The sequence below is a fragment of the Lactuca virosa genome, chromosome 3, assembly GCF_052849685.1.
Source record: "Lactuca virosa cultivar CGN04683 chromosome 3, Lactuca_virosa_CGN04683_v6, whole genome shotgun sequence".
Classification (NCBI taxonomy): domain Eukaryota; kingdom Viridiplantae; phylum Streptophyta; class Magnoliopsida; order Asterales; family Asteraceae; genus Lactuca; species Lactuca virosa.
The window spans coordinates 14,518,534-14,545,208 of record NC_136428.1 but is presented as its reverse complement, the minus strand read 5'-3'; the positions used below and the strand labels follow the sequence as shown (position 1 = coordinate 14,545,208).

At 34.6% G+C, this 26,675-nt stretch overlaps 1 protein-coding gene and 1 long non-coding RNA gene across 2 annotated transcripts; both read left to right on the top strand.

Annotated features, from left to right (window-relative positions):
- Positions 1-3,221: 3,221 nt before the first annotated feature.
- LOC145163316 (uncharacterized) lies at positions 3,222-3,983 on the top strand. Its single transcript, XM_079082156.1, has one exon. The coding sequence runs from the start codon at positions 3,222-3,224 to the stop codon at positions 3,981-3,983; it is 762 nt and encodes a 253-aa protein (XP_078938282.1).
- A 19,420-nt stretch (positions 3,984-23,403) lies between these two features.
- Positions 23,404-25,375, top strand: LOC145162223 (uncharacterized). The gene is made up of 4 exons (XR_013738969.1): positions 23,404-24,118; positions 24,186-24,231; positions 24,371-24,461; positions 24,802-25,375. It is a non-coding gene; the product is annotated as an uncharacterized LOC145162223 (long non-coding RNA).
- The last annotated feature ends 1,300 nt before the right edge of the window (positions 25,376-26,675 follow it).

Here is a 26,675-nt window from a genome sequence, read left to right as displayed (position 1 = left end):
GATTTAATAAGTTATGTATTATACTGATGGTAATAGTGTCGATGGTGATGAAGACGACAATCAATCTTGTAACGCCTGTGAGTTAGGGATAGACGTTAAAGGGATAATAATACTAAATATTCGTTTTATCGCACAATTAAAATCCTCGAATCGGATAATTGTTCTTCGTATGCATTTTGTGTTATATAAATATATATTTATTATATATGTGTTATGTGGACAAATATTATGGGTATATAATATTTGTATAAATCTTCTTATAAATTTAGTATCGAATGAAAATAAAGAAAGTTGAGATTATAGGAGTTCTTTTTTCTTTTAAGATTTAGAAATCATATTGGTCGATATGTCGACGCATATTACAACCAAATACAAAAAGTCTATAGCGTTATATTTCTCTGACGGAAATTCCAAACGTTCGAGCGGTGACTCGTACATAAAGGAAGTGCATAATGACGACGATTATGAAATTACGCTTGCAGAACGAGATAAGGTTTCGGCAAGATAATAATTTGGCAAACAAGTCACGATAGTAGTTAGTTTCCACTGACTAGCCAGGTGAGTGCATAGTTACTTTCATTAACATGATTTTAATACAAGTATTAATTAAACTATTAAATATTTGTTGAAAGTTTATATGTGAATTATATGTTTATTGATTGAAATATATGTTATGTGTATATTTGATGATATACGATGTGTGAACCGGTATGGTTCTATATGTGTTAAAATGTATATTATTACATGATAATAATAATAGAAGTATTATTTCTAAGAAAGTGGATATATATTAATACATAATACTCTATGTTAATGTATACACTAGAATATGAAAGTGTTGCCTAAATAGAATTGATATTATACATATTATAGTCTTTCCTAGTGATGAGATAAGATTTAAAACTTACAAGGGATGCTTAGTTCAATTAATTTTGGATATTTGGTAGCATCCTTTTAAGGGTACGTGTGTGATGGGAACGGAGAGTAGAAGCTCTGTTTAATGAGACTGATGATCGGTGGGGTACGTCCTATGTATAGGAGTACTACATTTGTATTTCCCCTCCTAAAATTCTACCCGCTGACAATAATGATGATGATCGGTGAAGTACGGGAGCGTACGGGAATACTATATTAGTATTTCCCCATACTTTTATTTTGAAGAGCTTTGGAGTCATCGTTTCTTTTATGAAGTGATCGGACGAGCTTCATGTGTCAGCGTTTCCTTTCACGAAGTAATTGAGGGAACTTCGTAGATTGCCTAATAAAGTGTGTCGTTAATAGACCACTACTAGGTATGTCTGGTGTTATATTGCCGGATAGGGTGAATCTGGGGGTAAAATACCCCATGGTGTCAGACCACTGCTAGGTACAATTATCTAGAGAACCACCCCTGACTTAACTGTCTTGTGGTTTTTACGAACGAAGGTTCGTGGTGAAACTTATTTCATTCCCCTCATTTGATGTATTTATTGATCATTGTTTGCTGCCAAAGAATTTCCGAAGCAGCGTCGTCAGTTTGTTGTTCATATTGATCCTTTAGGCTAGATCTCGTAAGATCATTGTATAGGATCAGTGCGTGGGGATCGACGAGATGGGATAGATTGTTTTAGAGATATGATATATTTGTGTTAATGATAATAGTGGTTTTGCAGGTTTGAGATATACATTATTATTATATTGTGGGATTGAAAACCCTATGTATCTCACCAGATTTCCCAACCTGACCCACTCAATTTATATGCATCACAGGTAGCAGCGTAAGACTACTGAAGACTCGAGTATGATGCTGAGAGAATACCTGCAATAGAGTTCAGGACCGCTAGGTGTTTACGCTGTAACATATGTTGTGTATCAGTTATGACATCCCTAGAGTTGTATTATTTTGAGACAATATTTTGTACTCAAATTGTTTTAATATACTGAGAATTTCCGCAATAAAAGATATTATGATTTTTAAAACGTAAAGAAATTTTTTTTCTCGGTTCTGAAAATTGGGGATGTCACAAATCTTTTAATAGCCCTCAAAACGTCAATGGTATTGGTAGGTTTTTTATTTATTGTAAAATAGGTTAATGTGTTAAAATGTTAACTGTAATTTGAATTAATAGATATAAAAGTCAATTTGATGTGTATTAAGAAAAAAATTGTTTTTTAGTTGTAATCATTTATGAATAAACACATAAATTTATTGGAAATAAATTTTAATGAACAAACACATGGTTGTATCTCGCAACTGATTATTTTTATTAGTTGTAATCATTTCTTTGTAACTTAACCCTAATCATTTAGTTGTAATCATTTATGAATATAAATTGAAATATTAACTTGGTTTAGTTGAATTCTATATATATAGTATGGAAGACGTTTAAATTTGTTTTTATGTTAATTATACAAATCTACTTTGGTTCGGCACATTGGTGATGGTTTGATCTTAACGAGTGAAGTGTGAATGATGCATTCATTCTTATGGTTTAGATTCTCTCATTAAAGCTTATTGTTTACAAAATAACAAATAATTTCTTTTTAAAGAAAACTCTTGTGTATGTATTAAAGGACCTTTAAAATGTGAAGAAATATATAGTATCATAGTATGTGCCATTGTTAGGTAATTAAAGGACGTGTAATTCACTATGGGTTGTTTTGTAATATATTATAAATTAAAGGAACAAAAATCATTTATGGATAAAGGTGTATGTATTGTTAAGTAATTATTTATGTAATCACAAATGGTTGTCTAGTTCAGTAATTTACTAATTTATCAGTCAAATGTTTTTGTAGTTCAGAAATGGTTGTCCATTAACCATTTATAATTAAAGTAAATAACACTATTATGTAATTCATTAGGTACCGTTTTGTAATTAAAGGACATAAAATTCAGGAGGTATTGTTCAATAATCATTTATCAATAAATATTGTCAATCATATATGATTATAAACAAACTATAAGGTTCTTTGTGTTAGTGTATATGTTTGTAGACATGTATAGCCCATTATTGTAGTTTGTGTATAGGCCCATTTGATATGTATTCGTCAGTATATATTTATATTTTATGCATTGTAACCTAATATGGGCACATAGGTATTTTGGCAAAATATGGTATCAGAGACTATATCCAGACTTTCCTAAAATCTACCCTTTCTTTTCTCTCTTTCCTTCCCAAACTCATCTTCCCCATGGGCACCTCCTAACCCTACCAGCAACCTCATCTTCATCCTCAACAATGGTAGGCGAAACCCATATCAATCATCCTCCACACAAAGTCTTTGTTGTCACCAATATCAAAGCTCATATCCCGATTCTCCTTGATCTTGATCGCCACAATTATGATACATGGCGTGAATTCTTCGCTACTCACTGTGAAGCATACGATGCACTCGATCATATTGATGCAACCTATAATGATCCAACTCCTAAACCAACCAAAATCGAATGGAAGAAGGTAGATGTGGTGGTGCGTACATGGCTCTATTTGACAATGTCTCAAAATCTCATCAATACATTCATCAAACCTAATGTTCTGGCTCGACAAATATGGTTGAACATTGAAAAGTTCTTCCGGGATAACAAAGACTCTCATATCATGCAACTTGAAAGTGAAATCCGATCTATCTCTATGGGTGACTTGTCGGTACATGCCTACTACTCCAAGATTCAAACCATAACCGACTTACTTGAAAATCTTGATGCTACCTCCAAAATATCCGACAAACATCTAGTGATTCACACCATCAAAAGAGTCTCTTCCCGGTTTGAAAACATTGCTATTATGCTCCGCCATCGCATCCCATTTCCCACGTTTTCTGAAACTCGCTCCATTATTGCTTTGGAAGAAACTCGTCTCAATCAACCTCGGAACTCTACCACAACACCACATTTTGGAAATCCTTCATCCCCGACTCTTCCTCACACCTCGTCGGGAAACACTCACCACCGGAATAACAACTGCCATGAACGTCACCAAAAGTTCCCAAAGGACCGCTGACAGCAACAGTAGCACAACGGCTACAGTAACAACGCCCAGCAACAACAACCGACGAGGGTTGCTCCCTTTGCGTCGTCTTCTGCCCAACCATACAGTTGGGTCTTTTTTCTGCCTCCTGCCCATCAACAGTGGACCACCAGGCCCAATACTCCCTAATGGCCCATCAGAACAAATCCACAGCAACAAGGGCTGCCTGGCCCACCTCCTCAGCACTATCCAACAGCCCAAACAGTACCTTTTTTGGGTCATGTTTCGGGCAATTTAGCAGGTACAAAAGGTCCGAAAATCATAGAAAATATCCCCCCTCCTTGGGAATGGTTTGGAAATCAACAACCCACCTCGCTCCCGCAAATTTTCTCATCCATGTCACTCCACGACCCAACAAACGAATGGATAATGGACACAGGAGCTACTGATCATGTGCATGCAAATGAAGATATACTTGAAACTCTTAGTCATAATAGAAATTATCATTCGATTTTAGTTGCTAACGGGTCCCCCATTTCTGTAACTAAGATCGGACATTCATTTTTTCCTTTACATAACTCTCATCGCCCACTTCACCTCCATAATATTCTTATTACACCCAACATTATTTAAAAACTTATTTCAGCTTGTAAATTCACTCATAAAAACAAATGCTCTATTGAATTTGATGAATTTGGTTATACTGTCAATGATTACAAGACCAAGCAACCATTAATCTAATGTGATAGTGACGACCCCCTCTACCCGGTTCTTCCTTCCATGCCTCAAGTCCACGTTTCCGAAAGCCACTCTCTTTGGCACCAACGTCTTGTACATTCCGACAATAAAGATTTGCAATCTTTAATTTCAAATAAATCTATTTCTTGTAATAAGACAACTTTTGATGGTATTTTCCATTCGTATCAACTTGGCAAACATGTTAAACTTCCTTTTGATGTGTCAAAAATATTGTTTCCAACATGTTTGATATCATTCACTCGGATGTATGGACTTCACCATTGCTAGCATTAGTGGTTTTTGTTACTATGTTATATTTCTTGACCACTACTCTCATTATCTTTGGGTCTACCCACTGAAACAAAAATCTGATGTGTATGATAAATTTCTACTTTTCTCAAAATATATCAAAAACCAATTTCGTAAAACCATAAAAGCACTCCAATGTGATAATGGTGGTGAATATGATAACAAACGATTCCTTGACTATTTTTCAAATCAAGGCATTCAATTCCGTTTCTCATGCCCCCACACCTCTCAACAAAATGGTAAATCCGAACGAATGTTACGTACAATCAATAATTCTACTCATTCATTACTATTCCAAGCTCATATGCCTCCCACCTATTGGGTGGAAGCTCTTCACATGGCCACCCATTTTCTAAACATCCTCCCATCCATCTCAATTCAAATGACACCCCCCACTTCCGCCTATTCCAAACACACCCCACATATACTCACTTCCGTGTTTTTGGCTCTTTATGTTATCCTCATCTCACTACCCCTCACAAACTATATCCTCGCTCAAATCCTTGTGTTTTCCTCAGTTACCCCTCCAATGACCATGGGTATCGATGTATTTATCTATCCTCTCACAAAATCATCTTTTTACCTCACGTAATCTTTGACGAAACTACCGTTCCCTTCAAATATGTTACACCCAACGCACCACCATCTTATGACTTTCTTGACACCATTCCCACACAATCACCATCATTCAAATTCCATGATCTCTTCCACCAATCTCAAAACCCCATCTCCACCACACCTACTCCACCCATATCCCCTCTCCTTTCAGTCTCTTCTCCCTTACTGAACCAACCATCCTTATATCCCTTTGACCAATCTATGGTCTCTCCCTCCTGCTCAACTCCCTCCTCTGAGACGGTTACTCGCGAACCTATTATTCCTCCACCTACTCATCACATGAACACTTATGATAAAAGCGACATTCATAAACCCATTAAAAGCATTAATCTCCATACATCCTCTATTTCCTCAGTCCCCCGGTCTAACTTACAGGCTTTACAGGACCCTAACTGGCAAAAAATCATGAATGATGAATTTAATGCTCTTATGACTAACGATATTTGCCAGCTTGCTGCACGACCTCAAGAGGTCAATATTATTAGGTCTATCTCACTCTTTTGTCACAAGTTTCATGCAGATGGTACTCTTTCTCGCTACAAAGCTAGACTTGTAGAAAATAGACATAGCCAACAGCCAGGAGTTGATTGCGATGAGACATTCAGCCTGGTTGTTAAACCGGAAACGATTCAGACTATTCTTAGTTTGGCTATCTCTTGCAAGTGTCCTATTCACCAGCTTGATGTAAAGAACGCCTTCCTTCATGGCCATCTTCAGGAAACGGTCTACATGCATCAACATCCTGGTTTTTGTGATCCATATCGACCTGATCATGTTTGCTTACTTCAAAAATCTGTGTACGGTCTCAAACAAACACCCAAGGCCTGGTATCATCGCTTTGCTCAACATGCCACCAGCCTCAGTTTTCAGCAAATTCGTACAGATCCATCTCACTTCATCATGCAGACTGCGACAGCTACTGCATATCTACTTTTATATGTAGATGACATCATTCTGACAGCTTCTACCACGTAATTTCATCAGCAGAGCATCCGTCAGGTTAGTCATGAGTTCTCCATGACTGACCTCAGGCCACTTAACTACTTTCTTGGTATATCTGCAGTTCGTTTAGACACAAGTCTATTTTTATCCCAACGAAAGTATGCTATCAACATCCTAGAATGAGCAAAAATGTTGAATTGTAATCCATGTCAAACTCCTGCTGAACCTATTCACAAGCTTCATGTCACACCCCAAAACCGGAACGGCGGAATCGTTCAGGGGTGGAGGACGTCATGTTTAGTATCACGAGATATGTATATGGTAAGCAAGTAATGAACAACCATTTCATTTCGAAAGAAAGTTTTTACAATGTGTGTGTTCACAAAACATAGAATTCATAAACAAATAACAAAACAAGACTAGAAGCTATAATGCTCCATCTTCTTAATTCACAGCACGAGCACCTGTCTAATAGTCTCCTGAGAATACAAGTTATTTGAAAGAGTTGATCAGCAATTAAGCTGGTGAGTTCATAAGTTTTTAGTGATATGAGTAAGTTGTAAAGAATTGTTGAAAATGTAGATGTAAAATGGTGTTGAAAATGTAGTTGAAACATGTAGTTGTAAAATGTTGTAAGTTGTAAGTTCTGTTTTGAAAAGTTCGCCTGTTCCTCTAGAAAATCCTATATTTCCTACTTTGATGGAAGTTTAAGTAAAATAACACTACAACCCTTTCTATGGGTACTAAGTGGGTACAAGTTATATAAGACTCAGAGTAAACAAACAATCGATTGTGCGCATCTGCCCCAAGCTCACAACCAAACGAGGAACAGAAATTAAGGCGGATAGCACACATCCCATTGGTTGTTAGATCGTCGTCATATATAACCCTGGTGTAGTCACTTGTTACTCATGGAGTTAATTGTAATGGTTTCTTTATATCTAATGAAAAGTTCTTTAAGAAAACCTATTTTTCTTATAGTAAAATGGTGACCACAGTGACTACTTTTATAATAGCTTAGTTTATACTGCTATATATAATCTAATATCGGATAGAAAGTCAATTGAGTGAATCTGCCCTAAGCCCACAACCAAACAAGGAACAGGAAGTAAGGCGGAAAGCACACATCCAACTACCTATTGGGTATTAGTTTTATATATAAACATGATGTATAAACTAAGGTATTATAGAGTTACTCACCTAAGGTCCTTTAAATTGAACTGGTTTAATAAAATGGATTAAACCCTTTACTGGGAAGTTTCTAGTTTTGAATACCAAAAGTACTGATTTTGGAAAGTATGTTTTGTACTAGAAAAACTGTGCTTTGACTTTGTGTCCTATAACCTTACCCATACCTGGTACCCTTATGATGACTTAATGTATACTAAGCATACATATATATAGAATCAGATAGAAAATAGATTGGGTGAATTCGTTCCAAGCCCACAACCAAACAAGGAACAGGAAGTGAAGCGGAGAGCACACATCCTATTACCTGTCGGACCCTATTGGTATATATATATATCTTGTGATGTATACATTAAGGAATCATAAGACTAGCATTATGGTCCTTTCTTTTAAACGTAGCCTTCTACCAAGGCATATTCTGTTACGTGCTAGACTCGACTGTTCTGTTTGTCGATTGTAAAAATGTATGTTTTCCCTAGTTTATAACTATCTTAACTCGAAAATAGTTTGAGTTTGACTTTCAAGTGGTACTGTCACTTTATGAAAGTAATGGGAAATGTAAGTACACAGTTGTCGTTTATAATGACATGCAGATGTACTAATGACCTAAAAACATGTTTTGTTTTAATACGGTCATAATGTGAAGGCTAGAACCCCTACTAAACGTTCTCCCTGTTAAGAGATTAAGGGAACCAAACGCGACCTCTGCAAATTCTTGCAAGCCGTGTAATTCACATTAAGGTTATATGATCATGTATACCCAATATAACAATCACCTTTTGTTTAAAACAATGAGTTAGTGATCAATTGGTATAATTAGATCATGTATGTGTTCTCATGCTATAGCAACCTAACTTGTTTGTTTTGTACTGTATATTGTACGTTCTGTTTGTTTCTCGTAATTGTGTGTTCTCTTTGTATGGTATTGTTTGTTTCTCTTCACTGTGTGTTTGACTCATGTAAGAACTGACTCTTTGTGTGCTTCGTTGTACTAGAAGTAATGAATAGCATTCTCCTAAACTATACCTATTATAGTTTACTAATGTTCTACTTGGACTGTTACTGAAAATACTTATTTATCTACTAAGTTATGTTTGTACTTTAAAAACGGAGTTTTGTATAACTATAAAGTAACATAACTTTAAAAGAGTTTTTGAAATGTTTTGACAACTTATAAATGACATAAGTAACATTTTGAAAGATGTTTATAACAAACATTTACACAATTATCATTGTGTTCAACTTGTATCCCTCCCCTTAAAACAGTTAAAACAGTTAAAAGATTCATTACGGGGTATGAACTCACCTGATGTGGGTGATTCAAACGGGTATGCGTGTAAGGATGAGAAGTTCCACGAATGAAGTCACGAGACACAATAGGTCCTAAATGACATATTAGGACACATATTGACATGAATATAGTGTTTATAAACAACTATATGAAAGGAAACACCTTCCGGGACTAGGAAACACTTTGACCAAGTGTTGGAATCACATGTGATTCATCAAAGGGAAGTGAAATGGCACTAACATTTGTTTACGGCCATAGGTTTACGGCCAAAGGGATTTTACGGCCGTAAACTCATGGTCACTCATGTATAAGTGTAAGTTTGAAGGCTAGGGAAGTTTCAGGAACTTTTGCTCTAAACTAGGATGAGAAAGACCAACCCAAAGGAGGCTTTTGATGAGTTTACGGCCCAAAGGAGGTTACAGCCGTAAACTCATGACCAAATATGTTTATGAGAGTAGTTTAAGGTCCTAATCTCATCCATGAAGGGTCTTGGGTCACTAGCTTTGCATCTAGGAGGGTTTATGGCCCAAATGGCCACCTTAAAGGGGTTTACGGCCTTGGGAGATGGCCTGGCCGTAAACTCCATTTGATCTTGTGTTCTTGATGTTTTCAAGTATCTAAGCATGGATACTAACTAGATATGAAGTATAGGGAAGAGTACTTACGATCTAGAAGCTTGAAATGGTCGGTTTTGGCCAAGAACACTAGTATGTGTTCTTGGTGTTTCTTGAAGATCTAAGAAAAGAGTGATTTCTTATGGATGAAATCATGGAAGGAGGCTAGATTAAGAGATGTATCAACAAATCTAGGAAAATTACTTACTTATGTGAAGATCTTGGAAGAAAGTCTTGATGATACTTGAGAGGATTTGAAGGAAAATCGGCCAAGGAGTGAAATAATGATTAGAAATGGCCAAGTCTCACCTATATACACTTGAGTTTACGGCCACATGAGTTTACAGCTGTAAACTCATGGTCTTGTGGCCGTGAACTCATTTAGATGAGGTTTAGGTTTGCTTTGCTACACTGTGGTTTTAGCAGGTACTTTCTGACACTTAATCCTTAAGTGTATTTGGCTCAAAACTCCTTACAATGACCTTTAACCGGGCTAGAACTTAGAACTAATGAGTGTGACACTCAGTTGAGTTGATTGACAGGGCTTTAAAATCAAAAATTTTTGCGGGTTGTCACACTTCAGTCATCCGAACCTCCTGCATCGGATCCCACTCTATATTGCAGTCTTGCAGGTGCTCTCACTACAAGAAATTAGGGTGTTTACCCATACATAATTTACCTACATATGTCAATATGTGGGTAACTACCCACACATGTTTGTATATGTGTGGATAAAAGTCAATAATTTTAGAGAAAATGACAAATTTAGCCAATTACACTAATTACATTACAAATTTAGCCAAAAAAAATTGAAATTACAAATTTGGCCACTGATTTCGCAGATGGAATAGCCCCATCTGCGATTTGGGCTTTCCATCTGCGAATGTACAAGCGGCTAAAGCACAGTTGTGCTTTAGCCGCTTGTACATTCGCAAATGGAAAAGTCCATCTGCGATTTACTGTAGCCATCTGCGATTTTATGCCGATTTTCTTATATAAGGTTTTTTTTTTCTTCATTTTTCACTCTTCATTACAGAAAAACTCTCTCTCGGGGATTCCTTTTGACGATTTTTTGAAGAAAATGGAGGATTATTTCAACAATCCCGCAAATATGGTTAGATTTTAACTCTTTTAATGTTGTAATTAACATTTATTTAGTATATGTCTTTATTATTTTATTATTTATTGTATTAGTTAGTGTAAAAAAAACAGAAATTATAATGTTTGTGAAAGGGTAATTTTGTTGTATTTGATAGTTTTAATATTTGTTATTAGTAAACTTGAAGTTTAAAGCTATTTTGTTAGTGGTTGTATGAATGTACAAGTAGAGACTGCGTAGAGTGTGCATCGGTTGGTTGTACATTTAGTAAAATGGTTAGAATATGCTCATTTTTTTAAGTTATTAGTTAAATAAATTGTTAGAATAATGTTTGCAATATGTTATTTGTGGTTTGTATAGTTGTTGTATAACTTGAAAAATTGTATATTCTTATCGTGTAATTGTTTTTATAAATTGAAAAATTGTTTGTTTATATGGTTAGAAAATGTTATTTTATATAATTAGAAAGATAAAAATTGTTTGTATATTTGTCGTGTAACTTGGAAAATTGTTTATATATTTGTCGTTTAAGTTGAAAAATTGTTATACTATGTGTATGTTATTGTTTTTTATCGTAAATATATAAATTGTTTATTAAATATTTGTATTTGCATTGTTATTATTGTTTATGTTATTATTGCACTTAATAATCATATATTTTAAAACGAAATATTTGTTTAGTTCTCTAATATGTTTTTGTGTTTTGTGCAGCATGATTTTAATTATTTCAATGTGAAAGCAATTGTAAACTTAAAAGGCTCGGGGTGTAATATATGGGAAGTATTTGAAGTGTTAGATGGTGTCAGACGTGACATATTTAGAGATACCGTATTTGGTTATTTGTTGGATGTCCCTCGTTTACAAGGGGACAGATTGTTGTTCCATAAAATGTTCCTTCATCAGATCCGGCCGGACGCTGTTTTATCTCCAGATGGAATAAAACGGTTATATTTTAGAGTAGGCGATACGAAAATGGTATATGGGTCGGAAGAGTTTTGTTTGATAACCGGCTTCAATTTTGGGGAGTATCCAAAAAACATCGGGGAAAAAGTGTCAGAAAAAATAGTAACTGATAAAAAAAGATGTTTATTGCGTGAGCGGCTATTTCCGAACTATACAAATAGTTCGGTGAAAATCGGCGACCTGAAAATTTTTATTTTAAATCAACCATTCTTAGAAGTTGACGACGCCGATGCAGTTAGAGTATGTTTGATATACATTTTGTGTGAATGTTTTTTGGAAAAACAAATAAATGATCGGGTGCCACAAGGTTGGTTTTTTTTTGCTGAGAATTTGGATTTCTGGAACAAGTATATTTTGTTTAAGTTGAAAGTTTTATATTATTAATGTTAATTTATATTATAACTAATTTTTTTTTGTTTTGTTAGTTTCGCTTGGGGTAGCTATCTATGGGATTTTACGTATGATGACCTTGAGGACACATGGAACAAGATAAATAAATATTTATCACTTCCTGAGCGTCGTCAAACTTTAAAATACTCCGTCTCAGGATTTACGGCTCCAACAAGGGTATAAAAATTTACTTATATTTAAATTGTTTTATTGTTATGTTTTTTATTTTAATTTTAACTTTTATTACTATAATTGTAAAAATTGTAGATATGGATATATGAGATGCTTCCGGCTGTTCGTGCATGTGGATTTGTATTGAGAAAAAATAGAGACATGCCTCGGATGAAACGATGGAGTGGGACAAAAAAATTGAAATGGGTTGATGTGAACAAGATTTTTTCAAAGATACAGGTTTATAAATATTTTTTTGTTATTAATAATCTTCATTATTATACTTTTATATGCATTTTTAATATGTTAAATTTTTTAGGAGGGACAACCACCAAGACAAAACATGTTACCGAGTGATGGTGAGATGACATCTTGTTATTATATGTCATTTCAAGAGTATGTATATGGTGAACGGAAATCAGTTCCATCCCCAGTACGGGACCATTTTAGGAGACAAGACGAATCTTCGTCTAGTATGTCGTCCAGTGGTCGCTCTCATGGTAGAGGTAGGGGCAGTGGGAAACACAACCTAGACGAGGTGTTGAAACGGCTACATGCACTGGAGCAGGATGTGTTTATGAACCGAGAACCTAGAGAGGTTTTTGTTGAAGAAGTGAATAATGAAGAATTTTGGAATGACATCAGTTTTGAGGAGCCTGCAGTATTCCAAACAAAATTTGATGAACGGGTTAGTTACACGCTACATTATTTTTTTAATTTTATTAACATATATGAATATTTGTGTTCATATTTTATATTTGAAAATGTAGGTTGTACAAGATGAAGTGATGAATAAAAATAATACAACTGAAAATATTTTTGGTGATATTGAAGACGACAAGGTTGTTATAGATATTACCTTTACGATTTTAATAATTAATTTTTAATGTGTCTTTCGTTAATAAGTATAATGTTTTATTTTTAATGTAGGAGTTGGAGGAGAGTAATGACAATGCGGGGAACAAATTTGATGATGATGTGTTTGATGTAAATGATTATAATGAAGCTAAAGAGGTTCTTATACTTACATTTATTTTTATTTTGTTTTTAGTAGATTGAAACATTTTTTTAATTAGAGATTATTGCTTATTAAATTAGGTGTCGGACGAAGATGAAGTAATAATTACGGGAAATGTAGATTATTATGATGATTATGGTGTTGATGGCAAAGAAGTTACACCCGATAAACCGAGGACTCGAAAACCATCATAGTATTTGTGCCCTCCTTACACCGAGGTATTCGTTTAATTTATAAACTTATAATTTTATGTTTATGTGAATTATCTGAAAGATAGAGATTTAAACATTTGAATATTGTTTTTAGTTGCACACGACACCGAAGCAAAAAAGAAGAGCAAAAAAGAAGGTTGATATCAAATCAACAAGCTCTGTTCCTCCTCCAGCTTTTGCTGTTGCTCACGACTTCTCTGTGTTGCGCCTGCAACCTTACGTAGCAGGCGGTGAGGTTGTCATCCACAATTATTTATTTCATTCATATGATGTCCAGCATCGTTTGTTTAATTTCGTGTTAGATAGAGATTTTTGGAGCACCTTGTTTGGGCATACACACGACGGATGGTTGGAGTCATCGGTAAAATAATTGTTAATTTATTATTTTAAAAGTAATTTGTTTTTTAGTCAATAACAAAAGTATCATAATTTTGTGCAGCATATAACCATTTGGTATAGACTATTGATGGAGAGACGGTTTGAGGGTGACCGACATACAATAATGCCTCCAAATTTTTTTGTTTGCCATGCTTTAGAAGAAGGGCAGGATTGGAGGGCGTTTATGGCTGGTACTGCTACGTACCCCAACTTCATGGTTGCTTGGTGGGATGTCGATACGGTAAACTTAATTTTTTATATTGAAAATATTATCGTTATTGTCGTTATGTTTTTGTATTGTGATATAAAAAACATAATTTTATTTTCTGATCCTTATACAGGTCCTATTGCCGATTCATTCATCCCCTAATCACTGGCTATTTGGGGAACTACGATTGGCGTCAATGGAAGTCCATATTTATGACAGTCTCGGTAGAGTGGCTTATGAAAAATTCAAATCTGATGGAACCTTTACCAAATTTGAATCTCGGGTGGCAAATTATTTGGACAAGATTAACTATTGGGCCCGAAGGAACATCCCAAGGATTCCATTGAATATACAATTCATTTATGAAGAAAATGTTCCCCAACAAAGTAGTCATTTGGGAGATTGCGGTGTTTTTGTTTGTATGTTTATGGAGCAATTAGTTTCAGGTCAACCAATACGTGAACTTATTGACCCAAAGAACGCAGCTTTAGAGTTTCGCCAACGGATGGCAAAAATTTATTGGGGGTCGAGTCTTGGTCCTATGTAGTTGGATTATATTTTTGTATATGTAAATTAATGTTGGATTTGATTATTAGTTTATTTTTAGTTTTAACGTTACAACAATTACAACAAATTAATGACCTACTAATAACTTATCAATACTTACAACATAAGAACGACAACAACATTTGTTTTAACGTTACAAGTACACTGTTCTAAACATAAGTACAAATACAACAATTTATTGACCTAACAACTTCAAAACTATCAAAACAATATTAAAAAGCTTACAACTTGTAAACAAGAACTGCCAAGAACAACACCCAACTACAAACCAACGCTATCTTTAACTTCTTATTTTTCTTATTGAAAGAGCTTATTAGAGTTAGCTACTTTAGCTATTACCATAGATGATTGGTCCTTCTCTTCAACTGATAAACCCGCATTTTGGTCCCTGTAAATTTAAACATTGACGGTAACAATTGTTGCCATGTAAATACGAGGGTTTAAATATGAATGACGTTAAGAACATGATACCAAATATGGGCATGCGTAAAACAATCTTCCTGGGTTTTTAGCTGTACCCGAAATCCTAATGATACGTTCACCTCCGCAATTACAGTATGTCATTCGCCTTTTTTAGTCTATCTAATATGAATTAATTTCACATATAAATTTAATGGAGTTACATTACACCCATTTATAGAAGAAATTTTATTACAAACAAGTATCTTTGACTATGAAATGAACTGGTTTGACTACGAATTTAAAAAGTTGAACTATGAACTGCATACTAGTACATTGTCTTGTCTTGTCGGTCAATGATGTTTGACTATGAAATGAACTGGTTTGACTACGAATTTAAAAAGTTGAACTATGAAATATGAATTGTAGAGAAACACCAATTTGTATATAATTAAAATTGTATTTGTGTGATGATTATAATACACTTTCATTGCTTGTGAAAATGAGTACTTACACCGAAAGAAGCTTTACTCAGCTACCAATGTTCCTGCATAATCTACAAATAACAAATCCTAATACCTTCACATCCATCAAGAAAACGGATACCAACCGCTTTCAATTCTGTTTTGTGGCTTTAGGTTGCGTGGTATAACATAATAGTTTTATTTACTTACTTAAGATTTCTTGCTAATGTATCTCGTGTACTCTTTACTTATCAGTAATTTATGTTTGTTTTTTTATGCAGATCCGTACCTTTCTTAGGTGCATGATACCGTTGATATATGTGGGTTATTTACCCCTTCTTGGGAGCTATCTGACAACAATGTACTTCGCAGTGGCTTTAGATGGAAATCATGAACCCCTACTCTTAGCAATTAGTTTGGGAACCTTAGAGTGTGAAGAATCATGGAGATGGTTCATGATGAGGTTAAAAGATTGTTTAGGTGAGGATACAGAGGTTGGTTTCATAAGCAACCTATGTGATAAAATAGACTTTGGTGTTCAGAGTGCCTACCCGGATTCGTATCATGGATATTGTCCTAAAGATATAGCTCGAAAAATACGTGAGTCTGTCGGACATAACGATACGGAAGTCGAATCATTGTTTTGGAAGTCATGCAATGCATATAGCGTTCATGATTTTTACTTGTGTCTGGAAAGGTTGCAAAGTGCATGTAGGAAACCACCTTTCTGCACCTTGCTTAGGAGTCCAATTTACTGGCTTGACGATATAGCAATTTCAAAATGGACACGAGCATTTTTCCCAAAAGTACGTTACAATGTTAAATCGATTGACGTCCCTGAAATTTTGCAAATTATATCCACACGTGAGTTTCCTATAACAACGATAATTGAGTTAATCAATATGTCGATACAATCAAAGTATGGTGAACGGGCTGAAGTGGCGGGTAAGGGAGATTGTTATATTTAGTTTTTTTCTTGTGTTATTATTTTTCTAAAATTATCAAATTTTCCAGGGAGGTTGTCTGGTGGGTTGACCCCTTATGTTGAGAGTAAGGTTCAAAAACGTGTCAACAAGTCTTATAATTGGATGGCAAGACGTTTGTATGGGGATACATTTGAAGTCGATGACAATTTTGCCACCACCAACGTACAACTTGAACGAAGGGTATGTAGTTGTGGGAAATGGCAAAAAAGCGGTATACCATGTGGTCACGCTATAGCATGTCTAAGAACCCGTACGTCTGAAGCCATTCACGAAATGGTTGATTACAAGTTCACTAATTTCATGTATCGACTTGCATATGGATCTGAGTTGGTGAATACTATACCATCACATGTGCTTTGAGAAATACCAAATGAAACGATGGTCCTGTTACCTCCCTCAATGCAGTAGTTATTCATGTAGCCCCTTTATATTTTATGTCGTATTATGTATTAGTTATTTATGTAACCCGTTTTTATTTTATGTCGTGTTATGTATTAGTTATTCATGTACCCCGTTTATATTTTATGTCGTATTATGTATTAGTTATTTATTTTATGTCGTATTATGTATTATCGATTGAGGAAACAACATACATTAAAAGTAAGGGACATTTATTAAATAGTAACAAAACACACATACAACAACAAGCAACTTAACTAACGAAAAACAATTAACTTAACCAACATGCATATTAAAAATGAGGGACATTCTTTAAAAGATTCCATGCATCTAAGTGGGTAAACTCGCTACCATCATATTCAAAACGGTATAGTTCCAAAGCCACCTGTCGCAGAATGTCTTCATCCGTATTTGCATGTTCATTATCCAACTCGTTATAAATACGTTGAAATTGTTTCACCTTTATTTTCAAATCCAGAACTTCGCTTTGACATCTCTTCTTCTTCGATATTGAGTACGCCCCATTAAATGGTGAAACAAATGACAGACACGAGACCAAAATGATCCAGCACGAACTTGTGGGGGACCCGGTGGAAAATCCTCCTCTACAGTTATAATCCAAGCTTGAACCAAAGCGACCTCCTCTTCGTTCCTCCATATATGTGGTACAGGTGAGTCCATAATTGCAAGGGGGGGAGTAATACGATACAATTAAAATGGATATTAACAAGTATTTATAGCGACTCCTTATTTTCCCGGTGCAATGGCTTGTCAACTCAAGTAGCAGTGTATTGTGTTGTCATTCGACGGGGATGACTTGTCAACTCGAACAGTGATCTGTTGTGTTATAAGTATAGTACACTGCGTTCGTCAGTTAATTTTGACTATGAATTGCAGACATATTAGAAGATTGGACTGCGATTTTGTGTATAAACTACTATAAATTGACATTAAGTTAAATAAATAGTTTACTAAACAACCAATACAGCTGTTCAAATATTGTTTTTGAGATTTTACTCTCTTTGTTTCAATCAAAATGAGTTCTATATCATGGAGCAATGAAGAGTTCTTGGTTCTTACATGTGCTTATATTCATGTGTACGAGACAAGCAAGTTGAACGATCCAATGTTTTGGAGCCGTTTAACCAATATTTTCAACGCTGAAAACCGAATGACTACAAGAAACGATCGTGACGAACTAGACATCTTAGCAAGATGGTATGAAATGAAAACCGAAGTTCTATTATTCAACGATCTTTATACCAAAATTGACGACACCCGTTTAAATGCTACTGAGGAGGTCATCTTGGAAGCTGCTAAGGAGGAATACAAGTCATTAAGTGACGGGTTGGAATTCCAGTTTGAAGCCCCTTGGAATATTTTGAAATATATCCCGTTTGTTTAAAATCTATTTCAGTTTATTATGTGAGTACTATGTTATTTTCATGTATTTCGTATGTATTGGATGCATCTCCTGTGTTTAATTTCAATTAATAAATGCCCATTGCATTAGTTTTCACAATACATTAGAATACATTACTAACAAGAATTCCATGAACCATTACAAACATTACAACAATTACATGAAAAACAACGACATACTACAAACAAAGCATTAAAATAAAAAACAAGTCCATGGGTTATTATTAACGGAAATTAGACCGGTCTACATGAAATACTGATTATTTTTTACAACCTTCCAAACTTCCTCATATTCGAAGTCTCTACCGTCACGCTCACAGATGTAAAAATCTGTAACAACTTCCAAGAACTCTTCTTCGTCCCGACAACGAAGTTTGGTACTTTTCGCATAATTACACGCTCGATTGAACCATGTCACTTCTTCCTTTACATCCATCCATTTAGTAACAACATCTGATTGTTCTCGTTGTTGTCCTTCTCCCATCTCATGGTTGAACAAAGCTGTTATGCGAGTCCATTCATCACCTACTAGGCAATGCGGGGGAGCAAGTAACGATACACCATCCTTAACACTTAGCCAACATCGTGTAAGAACCAACACCTCGTTTGTCGTCCATGGCCTTTTAGAATTGGAACCGGGTACTTCATTCGAAGAACTTGCTGCATTCGACGACATTTCTAAATATGGGAGTTCGTTTCGTTTAGGTGATTTGGGTGTTTGGTTTTTAGATCTTAAACATCTATTTATATAAATAAATACAGGACTATGAATTACAACTTTGACTACGAAATGGTTGCATTTGGACTATGATTTTTAGCTTTCTGCAGTGACTTATCATGTCAAACAGTCATTTATGTCTTGTCACATAAGAGTTTTGCAGGTTACTGCAGTGACTTGTCATTAATGTCTAGTCATTTCAAAGTTGGACTATGAATTAGAACTCTGACTACGAAATGGTAGCATTTAGACTAGTATGTATAAATACCACTTATAGCACCAGTTTATTATAATGTCGACTTTATTATGAGTTCCTCACACAAATTCGAAGTTTGCTCATGCAACGAAGTAGATTGTTACTACTGTGATTCAGTCGACCCTTTTTTTACACCCTCTTCAGCCGGGCCATATATGTCAGATGAAAATTTTGAAGAATTGAAGAAGGCTGAAGAACAACAAGAAGAGGACAAAGAGTGATCCCGACTTCTCACTCAACGTGGTAAAGATATTGCATCGGAATGCAAACAAGCTCAAGAATGGATAGACCTCAATAAAAACAAAATCAAAGAGCATGAAGATTGGATAAAAAAGACTAAGAAGGCAATCAAAACGACTGAAAAATGGCTTGCTGAGAAGGACGAGCAGTTGATACACATTATGGTGCAAAAGGATCGTTGGGAAGACAAAATGAGAATTAGGGATGACTATATAACAATGGAGAAAGAGAAGTACCCATTGCAGTTCCCTAAGTTTAAAAATTAGTTACAAAATTGTTGTAACATTATCATGATAGAGATTAGGTTGCAAAAGGATCGTTTGTTGTTTTTTTAAATAACATGTTTAATTGTTATAATCTGCAAACTAAATTTTATAATATAAAAGCTTCATTAATTGTTATAATCTACAAACTAAACTAAAATATGAAAGCATAGCAATGTCTTGTAAGATTTAATAAAAAAATTACAATACATAATAAGTTAACAACTCTTCATTTCAAGGTTGTTTTATATCAAAATCAGCGTCATAGGTTTGTGAGCAACTCGCTGAACCACCAATATTAAATGTCATTTCTGCAGTAGAAATTGTGTGACGTGCTCCACTACCGGACCCCCTTCCAGTACAATTGTTTCTCGTGTGTCCTAGTTGACCACATGTAGAACACTCTTTTCTAATTGGACCCTCGCCTTGGGATGGAATGCGATCTGTGTTTCTTGACCTGCCTGGCTGACGTTTATCCATTATAGGTGGCTTAACAATCATCAAATCATCAGGGATATCCCATTCGGATGGCTTTGGCAAAGGATTTATTGATTCCTCATATGTTTTCCTCAATGTTTCGGTAAAGTAAGCATTTAATGCATACCTCGAGCAGTCTTGGTAATTGTTCACTGTTAAACATCTTATGACATGACCACAAGGTATCCCATCAAGTTGCCAATGCCTACATGTACATGTCATATGTTGGAAATCAACAATCACATTTTGTGCCCCCTTTTTGACCTCGCATTTCGTATTTGAGATCATGCGAACATCCCACTTAGTAAAAGTTTTTTTGTTTTCTTTTACAATTTCATTGGCCCAAGGGGTAAGTATTGTTGTTGCTTCCGCTAAAAAAACAGGTAAAACGAAGAAGTTAAGATCAATAACATTAAATTAATAAAACATTAATATTAAAAATTTACTTAATACCTGCAAAGTTACGTCTTTGAAACCACCATTGTTGCATTGTTGCACGAAAAAAATCGATCAACATAAGTATTGGCACCTTACGTGCGTGTCTAGATAATGCATTTATAGACTCCGCACTGTTGGACGACATAAGATTGTATCGGTTCCCTTTAAAGTGTGCCCTTGACCAAGTTTCTGGATTTATACTTTTTAAGTACTCCCATACTGGTTGTTTTGTCTTTTTCATAACATCCATGGCAGCGTCAAAAACATCAACTGTGTACGCCCTACAAGCTTCCCAAAAAATTCCTTTAACTGTGTTACTCTTCCAGAATCTAGATACTATGTTGAAATACAAATGGACACCACATATTCCATGATGAGCGTGAGGAAAAATGTTGGCAACGGATGTTGCTATAGATGGAGACCTATCAGATATAATTGTTAGCTCCTGCATATTTCCTATGCAATCACGTAGTTTTTGAAAAAACCATGTCCAAGAATCGGTACACTCATTTTTGCATATACCATATGCAACCGGTAATATTTGTTTTTTCCGTCCTTAGTAACTGCAATAACATGGTACCTTTGAACTCGCCCATTAGGTGGGCTCCATCTACTACTAGGGTCGGTTTACAATATTTGACAAAAGCGCGTACCTACAATACATTGTATATCTATTCAAATACACCAAAATAAAAATGAAAAATTTAATAAAATATTATAATACTAACCGAGCAACCGAGTGCGACGTACAAAAACTCAAAGCGATCATCACCGTCTGTTTTAATATGTGTCACCGTACCCGGATTATGTTTGACCAAATTGTGACAATACGCCGGAAGTTTGGTAAAAGAATCTTCTTCCGTACCCCTTAACAACAACAATGCATATTGCTTCGCATGCCATGCCTGATGGTATGAGATATTGATATTCAATTGAGCATTCATATCATTAATAATATCTTTTCCCCGATAAACTCTATTATAGTCTTCAGCCAAAACATCAACAAGATATTCACCCAAAACATATTTGTTTGCTTGTCGATGATTAGGTTGCAAAATTGTTGAAGAATATGTGTGTACATCAACAAATTTATTCACTTGGAAAAGTCCATCAGAATTTTTAATTGCTTTTGCTCTTAGTAACCAAGAACAATTTTTCGAAACACACACAGCTTCATACCTTGATTTGGTGGATCTACTTGTCCTCGTCTTAAAGCCTTCTCGAAGACATTTTTTACCAATACACCGCTTTAAAAGTTCTTTGTTCTTAAATATACTCTCACATTCAATCTTTTGAAGATTCATGTCTACCATCTGTGTTGGGATATCTTCATTAATATCAACTGGGCATGCTGGTACAGGCGGCATACCGTAAAAAAGGTTATCGGGAAACTTAGCTTTAACTTCATCACCCAACTCATCTCTATCTGAATTGCTTTGTAGGTCGGTTATATCTAAACGTACATCAGCAACATCAACATAATCCCCGTAAACATGCTTTTTTTCATTTTTTTGACTCGAATTTTTTTTCTTTTTACTTTTATCTACTACACGCCTATTCATAACTTTAAATTCTTGTTCGGCAACATCATCACAACGACCACCCACATCATTAAGATATGTACCAACATCATCATCACCAACATACTTGTAATTCTCAGGATCCACATAGTTAATAGGTGAATAACTAACATTAACATTTCCAGCAACACTGTGAAACTGAGGTACACTAGGAGTATTGAAAGTACCTATCGGATTGTTGCTCCCTTTATAGCTGCATAAATTACCAACCGGCTGATTTCCACTGTGACCACCCTCATTAACCTCATCTACTTCATCAACCACCACAAACACTTTGACAGCCCTTCCTCCACTACATTTGATTACATTTATCAACATTCTAACATCCATATCTTCAACTATAGCTATATAATAATTTAATTCAGGATGATGGAAACGAAGACTAATTCTATATTTGTCTAACAAACCAATTTTGCTTCTCACCAAATATACAAAATCACTATAACTAATATACTCAGAAAATATCAAAGCAAATTCAGAAATACCTCCCTGTGGACATACGTATTCCAGATTTGTTTCAATAACTTGTTATCTCCCACCGGTTACAAGACAAACCAAATATTCAATCATTTTTTTAGAGAGATTTTAGAGAAATTTCTTAAATAAATAACAACTAAACTGATAATTTTCTACAAAAGTTTATATATATAGTAACATTATTTCGTAGTCAAACCAATTGATTTCATAGTCAAATTTAAAAAAAAAAATTAAAAAATTAAAAAAAATTCACAAATTCGTAGATGGAATACAGAGTAAATCGCAGATGGACACAGTCCATCTGCGATTTTAACCCTGAAAAGCCCCTATATATACAAAAAAAAAAAACAATCCACCTGCGAATGTACAAGTGGCTAAAGCACACTTGTGCTTTAGCCACTTGTACATTCGTAGATGGAATAGTCAAATCGCAGATGGACCATTCCCATCTGCGATTTTGAAGGCCATTTTTGCAATATCGATTTTTTTTTGCTATTTTCCGCAAAGTGATTAGGATAATTGGCTATTTTTGTCATTTTCTCATAATTTTATTTCATAAACATGAACACTTAATATATGTTGGTAATATCTTTTAGCCATACTTTTTTTTTGGTTGAAAAATTCCCTCAAAATTTGGCGATAGATTACATGTTAAATTACCAACACATGTGTTGAATTTTATTTATATGTGGGTAAACTATCTACACATATGTAGAAACCTAATATATGTGTAGGTAATTTTTGAAAATTTAGATACACTGTACACATAATATTTATATGTTAGGGTTAATAGAGTAATATTTTTTAATGACGTGGAAAATTAAAAACTTACATATTTATGATATGAAAATATGTGTGGCTAACATGTGCATATTACGTACATATACTACTATAATACAAAATACGTAGATAAATATAAAATGACATGGAAAAAAAATATAAATCAACACTTCAAACAAAATTTATAATGAAATTAAAACTAAATTTGAAATTAAAACAACATGGAACGATGTAAATTAGGATGAGATTTCGAGATCGGTATAATATCTTCCGAAAATGGCGAGACTATGGCTATAGATAATGACAGTTGTTCCATTAAATTCGCCCCCCACAAAACCTATCAAAACGATACCAGAATGCATGGAACAATAGTGAAATTCTAAATTTTCATTTCCCTCCAATCAAATTTCTTTTCCCTCTAATAACTTTTTTTTAATTCCCTCATTTTAATTCCCCCCTCCCCTGTACATATATAAAAACACAAACTACTAATATTTGCTTCCTCTCCCCACGCCGACCTTCATCTGATGCCCTCATCGCCTTTTGTCATCATTCGATTTGAGGTACGACTACCCTTTCTTCTTTTTCGTTTATTTAGGTTACTAAAATCACGGATCTCGTCGATTTCAGTTACAAGCACCCTTCAATTTGACGTCTTCAAACGACTTGGTAAAGGGTATGGTTCCAAATTGATCAAATGTGTTCATTTTGTCGATTTCACACTCTCTATAATCCCCGACTTTCATTTTCACCATTATTTGGACATTCCAACGTTGTTATAAAATTTTAATATTGTGATGATATGACTTGTATAGATCAAACTTATGCTTGCTGGAGCAAAAGTCTTGAGGGGATTGGAAGGTTACATTTCATCTTTGGAAGTAAAGTTGCTTTTCTCCTAGTGTGGTAATAAATTATTGATTATAAGCATCATTTTCTTGATTCTTTTCAAATAAATTGTTAACATATATATATATATATATATATAGGAGTAGGATCAAATGACAACACCTAAAAGGTTGAGAATGCGAGAACAAATCTATACCATCTAAATATCTAGATCTAAGGCTATTACTAATCGGGTCATTTATGTAAAATCTTAAACTAGTGACATTAAAGTGTAACTTTAAAATTGCCAAAAGGGTATAACAGTAATTATAACTTTAGTAATTCCTAAAATTTCTCAATCTCACCTATTTCCTTTCATTTTCTTGTTTTTCTCATCCTCCCTCTCTTGTATACCTAGGGTTTCTTTGATAAAGTCGCCTCTATCATCCGTATACCACCAAAATATGTTCGTCATCATCTCATGTTGTAGTAACCATCGAGCCTCCTCCATGGTCTAAACGTCACTTACATAGAAATCAGAAGCTTATGTCACCATCATCGACACTGTCGATCGACAGGCAAAGGACGAACGTCTCCATCGCTAAGAGGCGGAGCAACCGGAGAAGAAGAGTTTGATGCCCGTAGAAGCGATTGGCTTGATAGCGGCGCCATTAGGGCATTGTGACAGATTTACGGGATCCTCAAACTTATCCGATGCCATTTTCTTTTTCTTATAAAATTCCCATCTAATTTCTTCACAACAGAGCCCAGCTTTGTTAAAAGAGAGATCGAAGGAGGCGAAGCCTGAGACCTATTCTGCGTTGCCACTCTTTTGTGCACCGCCCTAATTTGTATTTCGCAATGCTATGAATATGAGTTTGTTGTTTTGGATCACGGTATGTTTTTTTTTTCTGATTTATGAATTGTTTTGTTGTAGTTTAACTGATACTTGTAACTCAATTCAACAAGAAAATGGAGAAGGTTGTTGTGAATTTGGGTGAGTCTTGATTGGAATTTAAGAAAAGGAAAATAAGTGGAATTTGAGAAAAGAAAAAGTACTTGGATACATTGTATTCGTATGAATTGCAGTTACTGTAAGCTACTAGTTTCACCATTTTTCAAGATTTATATGACTTTCATATTGGTAAAACAAAGAATTCCCAAATTTTTTATTGTTGAGTTTCATTTATTTGTTTGTGCTCACTAATTTCTATAGTTTTGAACATCGAGTTGTTCTCCAGATGTGTGCTTTTATCAATTTTATGTTAGTTTGACCCAAAAATATGTTGGTTGGTTGAGGCGAAGCCGGAGACCTATTCTGCGTTGCCACTCTTTTGTGCACCGCCCTAATTTGTATTTTGCAATGCTATGAATATGAGTTTGTTGTTTTGGATCACGGTATGTTTTTTTTTTTTTCTGATTTATGAATTGTTTTGTTGTAGTTTAACTGATACTTGTAATTCAATTCAACAAGAAAAGGGAGAAGGTTGTTGCGAATTTGGGTGAGTCTTGATTGAAATTTAAGAAAAGGAAAAGAAGTGGAATTTGAGAAAAGAAAAAGTACTTGGATACACTGTATTCGTATGAATTGCAGTTACTATAAGCTACCAGTTTCACCATTTTTGAAGATTTATATGACTTTCATATTGGTAAAACAAAGAATTCCTAAAAATTTTATTGTTGAGTTTCATTTATTTGTTTGTGCTCACTGATTTCTGTAGTTTTGAACATCGAGTTGTTCTTCAGGTGTGTGCTTTTATCAATTCTATGTTAGTTTGACCCAAAAATATGTTGGTTGGTTGACTATGAAGCTTCTGAGAGTTCTTCCATATGAGTTTTGTGGAGGTCATTTAAAGTCGTTTGAGAAGATGAAAGGTGAATAATTTGAGCTAAGGGATAATGAAAGATTGTATTATGTTCTATATTTTTTTAGATGTAAGTTATATTATATATTGATGAATTCATTTATGTTAGAATGTGTATTTATTTATGAATAGCAATGTATTCATTTGTGAATAGCAGTGCATTCATGTGTGAATGAATGTATTGATTTATGATTAGAGGTATTCATTTATTCATTTGTGAATAATAGGGTACTCATTTGTTAATAACAGTGTATTCATTTATGAATAGCAGTGTAATTATGTGTTAATGACTGTATTTATTTATGATTAGAGGTATTCTTTTTATGAAGAAATGATAAATTTTACATTGTTTTTATTTTCAGTTGATTAAAAAAAGAAATTTGATTACTTGTAAATTGATGTGTATTCATTTGTGATTGGAGTAGTA